Source organism: Poecile atricapillus, chromosome Z (assembly GCF_030490865.1).
Source record: "Poecile atricapillus isolate bPoeAtr1 chromosome Z, bPoeAtr1.hap1, whole genome shotgun sequence".
NCBI classification, from domain to species: domain Eukaryota; kingdom Metazoa; phylum Chordata; class Aves; order Passeriformes; family Paridae; genus Poecile; species Poecile atricapillus.
The window spans coordinates 86,655,341-86,662,686 of NC_081289.1; the positions used below are offsets into that span (position 1 = coordinate 86,655,341).

Here is a 7,346-nt window from a genome sequence, read left to right on the forward strand (position 1 = left end):
TTATTTAACAGTACCTCAACACAGTAGTGCTGCCCTGACTAGAATCTTTGAATTTCTTATGAAAAGACTCAACTTATTTCTAGGAAAGTAAGGCAAACACACACAGATGATGTTTCAATCAAATCTAAGTTTCAAAAAATGTATCTTTTCAAAACATATGTATTAAACAAAGCTGGAGGAAGAAATGGAGACAGTGAGGCAAAAAACACATTCAGGGAATAAATAGTATAGATTGGCAGGACACAACCTGAACACTGCAATCACAGATGATTTATTCAGAAATTATTCAGAACACATGAGCCAGAAGCTGCACACTCCTTGTAGAGAGGAGGGACTCCCTCTCACTTTTAACAGCAAGAGGTTCTCACTGCTTTGTGAGTTCACACCCAGCTAGCAGAAGGCAGCTCTTCTGTCAGATTAAGCAAGGCAGAAAGATCAGTACAGCAGCTTCCTTGCAGAATCTTGCTCTTGAGCCCCTTCCTTCAACTCCTCTTTCTTCTCGTGATGGGAAGGCAAAGCACATCCTGTCCACATGAGCCCATGCTGCACCCTGCTTGTCTACAGTGACAGCAGGCACCTGCGATTTCTCTCTAGAGACATTGACACATATAAGCCAGGGGAGAGGTGTACTATGGAAGCATAAGCTGCACTGGGAGCATGGCATCAGAACAAAACAGCAATGCCTTACAGAAATTATCCTACAACAGTAGCTTGCAACATCTGTCACACTTTTATATGACAGAACAGATGAAGACAGAAACTCGTGTTTACCCTAAAATGAGTGGTCCGAACTGTGCAAGCAGCCACAGCCAGACACAGACACAATTTGAGTATACACAGCATCATCAAGTGGTGGAAGCAGAGTCACCACTGACACCACTGAGTTTTAACACCAGCCTTAGAGATTTTTCACCCCCAGAACATGCAATAGGTTTGGTCTGTCTGTTCTTACTTGCCAAATACCATTACAGCGCCTCTGCTGTAAGGAAGCCAAGCAAAATGGCCCACAAGAGTTGAACCTCAAGGCCACCAGAACCAAAGGCTGCTGAGCATCAAAGAGATGCACCCAGTCTGAAGGGCTTTCAGAACTAAGCCACATGGTTTCCAGTGACACAGCCTTTGAACAAAACATCCAGCTCAGTATCTGCCTGTATGCCAAAAGACAGCAACATCCTGGCTCATGACTTGTGTATTATATAGACTTGGGCCAGAAACAAATGCAACAGATGTAGGAAAAATGAAGACTGATGGCAACTGAAACACAACTGTCATTTTTCTACTCTTTCAAGTAGTTATAAAATTATCTAACTTGTGCACTTACATAACAGAACACAGTAACCAACAAAGAAAAAGCCTTTTATTCAGAAGAGGTTTACATGTCTTTACAAAAAAGTAATGATTTCAACTTACAAAGTCAATGTTACCACCAGCCCCTTTCTTACAGAGTTGTGTTTTGTAAAATGTCAAGTGTGTAAGCAAACCAAACGAATGATCCACACCCAAACACACTTCTACCCCAAAATCTGTCTTTAGATTTTGCATATATATACACAAATGAATATCATGTCTTCATACTTCAGGTCCTTCTCCTCCAGGAACCAGCTATGAAAGAGTAAGAGATTTTTGCATTAGTGCAATGGAGTTCAGCTTTACAAACCCATGCATGACAGCTATTGCTTTACAACAAACATTTTAGGACATGGACACAAAAGTGGCTAGACCACAAAAGACTCTCCCAACAGAGGAAGTTATTGCCAGAGACACACAAACCAAAAAGGCACCAGGGAGTAAATCAGCATAACATCTCCTTGTGAAGGAAGCAAAGAACCGAAGAAGAGAAAAAGAAATACAAAAGGAAAAGCATAACGGGAAAAAAAAGGATTAACTACTGCTTTGACTGATATCTTCATCCTAATCAGCTGAGCATTACTAAAGAGAAAGAGCTTCACTGGATTCAGGATCAAAATAAGAAAAAGTCTAAAGCATGGACTTCCTGATGTGGTAAGATATGTCTCCAAAAGAGATGTGAGATCTAATGCAGAAATGTATCTATGTCTTGCTGAAAAACCAGGCTCTTCTCCAAGGGCAACACACCACCAGCTTAACTGGATGGCAGGAATTTCACCCCATACAAGGATTCAGAACATATGCTGTCCTTTCAACATGCAGAACAATAGCCAAAGCAGAAAAAGGCTAAGAAATTAACACAGGATGGCACCTGCTCAGGCACACATTGCAGAGGTGCAAGATTGGTAAAAAAACACAATGGAGATGATTTCTCATTCATACAGAGCCAACTTAGACACAAATCTTCCTACCTGTGCCTTTCTACAAAATTAGGAATGCCCTTGTGTTGGAAGGCCAGGCTTTGTGGCAGCTATGCAAACAAGCTACTTGAAACTTCTTGACGCAACAAAACTGTCAAGAAAGCTCAGCTTAAAGGAGCTGAATACAATCACCAATCGATTTACAGGCACAGAAAGTCAACACATGCAGCCTTTGATGACTCACCATAGTTATGTTATTTCCATTGAGCAGAATCTGGTCCAGCTTTGTGATTCTTCTGCCCTCAGGTGTGATCTCACTGAAGGAGCATTAGAAACAGTAAGTAGGAACATAGAACCAGGGAATAATGACTCCAGTTTTGTCCACAGAACCAAAAGAAATCTCCAAAAGAAAGGTGATCATTGCTGGAACTAACAGATAAATCAGCCACACTGCAGCATGATCCTGATAAATGGAGCACCTAGGTACAGAAAGCTAACTGGCATCTAAAAAGGTCTCTTCTGCTCAGTACATGGAGATGTATACTCACCCTCTAAAGCTGGGCAATTTCTTGAATATGACATATCAACATGTTATGACAAAGTCAAAATATTTAAGTTTGTTACCTTGTTGAATTGTTGCCTAGGTCTTAAGGGAGTGTAAAAACAAATTAACTCCTGGAACTTTTGCCACACAACCCATGCAAAATTAAGACTACAAACAGGATTCCCATATAAGCATAAACCATACAATAGCTACTGTATGGCATGGCCATCCTGAACAGATCACCTTCTACAGGTTTTTTTTTTCCTACAGTTAAGTCCAAGGTTAAACTAGTCAGCTGGCAAGTATTCAAAAAATGTAAAAACATTTTGCTAGCAGACCTTACACACTATTTTGCCTCAGTAAACCAAACATTAAATAGCAACAAAAGGCTGAAAACTGAAAATACTTACAATTCCGTAACATCTTCCAGCACCATATCTGAAAATCCAGTGTCAAGGAAAATAAAGCTCAAGTTTTAAAACAAGAGTATTTAATGCTATTTTAATTTTATACCAAAAAGTGATTTTACATAACAGTTGAAAATATAAGAATACAACCGATTCATATAAAAAGGTTCTATTCAGTGAACTCAAAACTCTCAACAGCTATAAATTACTTAGAAGAGAGCATAAAGCAGACTGCCTTACACTTCCATCAAAGGATACTGACAAAGTCATCAAATCCTAGAAGTGTCCCAACAATTTCTTTGTCGCTCTTCATCACGATGTGAATGCGTGAACCGATGCACTTGTCCACAAGTTCTGTAGATAAAGACAAAAGCATACATTCTACAAAGCAAGTCTTTCCTGCTTTACAGGTGGGTTTTTTTGCGTTTATTCACACAAAGACACATTCCATACACTCTTACACACTCCCCCTCCGTTCTCCCACACAAACTAACTTGCCCCCGACACCCTTACCCCCACCGGCCTCCCTCAGACACTCGCACAGCCCCAGGCCCCACCTCAGCCCCCAGGCCCCCATCGCTTTTCCCGTGGCCCCAGAGCCGACATCCTCCCGGGCCGCGCGCGGGCCGCGCAGCCTGACGCCGCCGCTCCCGCCCTCGCGCTTCCCGCCAGGCGCCGGCGCGGCTCGGCCCACAGAGGGGCGCGCAGCCGCCGCTGCCCCCGGAGAGGGACCCCGGACCGGGCCCCGAGTGTGGGGCCCCGGGAGCCCCCCCATCGTTACCGAGCGGCAGGAGCTGGGACGGGTTGGATACCGCGCTGGCCGCCATGTCGGAACCGGATCTGGCCAATGGCCGCCGCGACCGCCCACACCCGGGAAGGGCCGGGCCGGCGGCCGGCCCGCCCCCCGAGCCCCGAGCCCCGAGCCCCGAGCCCCGAGCCCCGAGCCCCGAGCCCCGAGCCCCGAGCCCCGAGCCCCGAGCCCCGAGCCCCGAGCCCCGAGCCCCGAGCGGCGGCGGCGCAGCTGCTGGCACCGATGTGCCCCCGTGCCAGAGCAGCGCGCCGTGTGGGTGCGCTGGAGTGGCTCAGCTGTTACAGCATCACGGAAGCAGTCAGGTTGGAAAAGATCTCTGAGATCACCGAGACCAGCCTGTGAACGAATCCCACCATGTCAACCAAAACGTAGCAATGAGTGCCACATCCCATCTTTCCTTAAACAACTCCTGGGACACTGACTTAGCCACCTCTTTGGGCGGCTTTTCTATGAAGAAATTCCTTCTAATGTCCAATGTAAGTCTCCCCGGCACAGCCTGAAGCTGTTCTCTCATCCTGCCACTTGCTACCTGGGAGAAAGAGACCAATCCCTGCCTGTATACAACCTGCTTTCGGCCAGTTGTAGAGAGTGTTAAGTCCCCCAAGTTTCCTCTTCCTGACACTAAACAACCCCAGTTTCCTCAGCAGCTCCTCAGAGGATTTGAGCTCCAGACCTTTCATCAGCTCTGTTGACCTTCTCTGGACTCACTCCAGCACCTCAATATCCTTGCAGAGAGGGGCTTGTTGCCAGATGAAGACTTGTTTGCACCTGGTGGGTTAATACAATGCTTATTCTTTAAAAACTATTGACCTGTGGAATTGCACAATGCTTATTCTGCAGGAAGAAAAATTGAAAAGCAACTAGCCCAGTTGTGCCAACTTTGCCAGTTCACTAGAGTGTCAGCTATGACCACCAAGGATCAACAAAGAGACCCCCAGGAAAGAAGAACACATGGAGAGAGGGGAGGGAGCATATGTTAATGACTTCAGAGAAATTATTCTCATATCTGTGTTTCTTCTAGGAAAACCCATCAATATATAAGTAAAATACAGTATATAAACTAGAGCTTTCTCTGTACTCAGCATGGATGAGATTTTGGAGGAGATATCCCCTCAAGCATCCAGCTGAAGAAGGAATGCTGGCTTCTTAATGCTACATTTGTGTTAAGGAGTTTTTATTTTTTCTGATTTTTGGTAACAGGCCCACAGCTGGACACAGGACTCAAGGTGTGGCCTTACCAGTGCTGAGCACAGGGGGACAATGCCTGGTGCTGCTGGCCCTGCTGTTTTATGTGCAGATTGTCATTCCCCACATTTGTCCACTGACTCACTAGAGGTGGCTGTGTGGAAGGTTTCTGAAGCCTTTCAGTAACTTCATCCCACCACCATTTCCAGCTGGCTTCATCTGTACCCAGTGGCCACTGAGAGCAGTGACAGCCCCCTGGGCCTCCTGGGTGTGGGGAGTGATGCCTTGGGGCCAGTTAATACTGCCCCAGGAGCTGCCCATGGGGAGTGCCCGTGACATCACCCAGCATCACAGGAAGCCCCCATCCCTGCTTAGAGAAGGAGGTGCTCACCGAACTGTGGACACTGGGCTCACTGGTACTCATCCTCTCTCCACCAGCTCCTGTCCTGCTGGGCACAGGCACTGGCTGGCATCACAGGAGTTGTGAATCACAGTGGGAATGGGCCATGAAAGCCCAGGCAGCATTCCAGTAGGAGCAGAAGAGCACTTAGTGGACATGATGAGCATTCTGCTGGCACTGTGGGAAGCAGGAGGGCATTGGCCAGAGCTTTGCAGAGAGGGAGGGCACTGACTTATTCCTTGCCATCTCAGCAAGGTAACACTGAATCCAACTGATCCTTCATATCCCAGCTCTTGAGATAGCCATTGTTCTTTGAAGAATTTGTGACCCTGGAGCCTCTCATCTAGATGTTGCACAAAGCCTGCTGCCTTTGTGCCCAGCAGCTGGCTGTTATTTAATTTCCCAAACACAGATACCCAGGTCTAGTAACACAGTTTTCTGACAGCATCAAGTTGCTCCTTGCTGTTCTTTGTGCCCTTTGTTCCTCCAAGGTGCACTGCAATCCTTGCTCTCTTACCTAGGAAACTTGGATAGCCTGAGGAGGGCATAAGTTTCAGAGGACTGCTACTGCCCTGCAACTCTCCTGAAGGTGTCTGCATTTCTCTCAGCTGCTGCCATTTGGAGAGCTCTCCAACTGAGAAAACAAATATCTTCTCCGCACAAGCAGCAGATTCTTGTCCCATAGCCACTGGTAGAAAACTGTCCCCTGTGAAGTAGCCCCAACTCCTACAATGCTGACCTTTGGGGGATCCCTGCCTTCCTGAATGCCTGAGTGTGCCATCCAGGGAAAGCTTGTGTTGTCTGAACTTCTGTAGTTTTCCTAATTCAGCTAATTTACCTTCTGTTGTCCTCTCCCTTCAGCTCCACACCCTAGCTGGTGTGAACAGCCACAGCATTTTCCCTGTTTGTGGTTCCCAGTGCTGCTCAATTACTGTCCTTTACTTCTGCCTGGGTCTGGGAAAGATCTGGCCTTGCAGCTGCTACGCTTTCTATACTTACCTGTGTTCTCCATCTGCCCAGCCACTCTGCACAAAACTGCCAGACTGACCTATTTGCTGTCCTTCTCTGCTGTCTAGAATGACACTAAAGGCTTTCTCTTTAGGCTACTGACATGGAAACACATCATCCGTTGTTTGAGTCCCAAATGCAGCACAAGAATCTTCACAGCAGAAGTCTTGAAGCCCTTCCACAGGGCAGGCAAAACTACAGCAAGGGCACTGTAGTTTTGAAACACCCAAACCAGCATCTATGTATCCACTTACTCTGAGGGGAAAGGGCAAGGGAACACATGTGGAACTCAAAGACAGAGCTGCATAAAATCTATGGAATCCTGTCTTTACTCCATTTACTCTGGAACACAGAAAGTATTATTTATTGGTCTAGAAAGTGTAGAGATGTGCCCAGAGTACCCAGCTACTCAGCTTCAGGAGTTTGCTGTCACGCTGTGTTGTCTCAAAGACCTGGATGCATAAGCCATCTAGCAACAGTTTTTGTGCTTAAGAGTTCCTCAGTGTTGGCAGAAAAATTAGCAGATCACTCTTTGCAGCCACTTGCTGTCCTGCAATGCAAATGTTAGAGACCAAAGACTGGATGTTTCTTTCACACCTACTAGCAGTTTTTGGAAATGAAGATGTGAAGGAAAATCCTGACAGCCAATCAGCCAAATCAGCCAGATTGGAAGATCAACATACTGAAAATAAATCTTCTAAATCAATGGGTTTTTTTGAGGAGC

At 46.3% G+C, this 7,346-nt stretch overlaps 1 protein-coding gene across 1 annotated transcript; it reads right to left on the reverse strand.

The window, feature by feature from the left end:
• Positions 1-1,335: 1,335 nt before the first annotated feature.
• LSM5 (LSM5 homolog, U6 small nuclear RNA and mRNA degradation associated) lies at positions 1,336-4,096 on the reverse strand. The gene is made up of 5 exons (XM_058827655.1): positions 4,000-4,096; positions 3,477-3,572; positions 3,222-3,249; positions 2,512-2,584; positions 1,336-1,602 (listed from the first exon to the last, which is right to left on the reverse strand). The coding sequence occupies exons 1-5, from the start codon at positions 4,043-4,045 to the stop codon at positions 1,570-1,572; spliced, it is 276 nt and encodes a 91-aa protein (XP_058683638.1). The 5' UTR covers positions 4,046-4,096; the 3' UTR covers positions 1,336-1,569.
• Positions 4,097-7,346: the final 3,250 nt, after the last annotated feature.

Bases quoted from the DNA above. Each gene is read 5' to 3' on its own strand.
- LSM5 (XM_058827655.1), bottom strand. From the start codon at position 4,045: ATGGCGGCCAGCGCGGTATCCAACCCGTCCCAGCTCCTGCCGCTCG. The intron at 3,573-3,999 runs GTAACGATGGGG...CTTTATCTACAG, and splicing joins GTCCCAGCTCCTGCCGCTCG to AACTTGTGGACAAGTGCATC. The intron at 2,585-3,221 runs GTAAGTATTTTC...ATGCTCCTTCAG, and splicing joins CTGGAAGATGTTACGGAATT to TGAGATCACACCTGAGGGCA.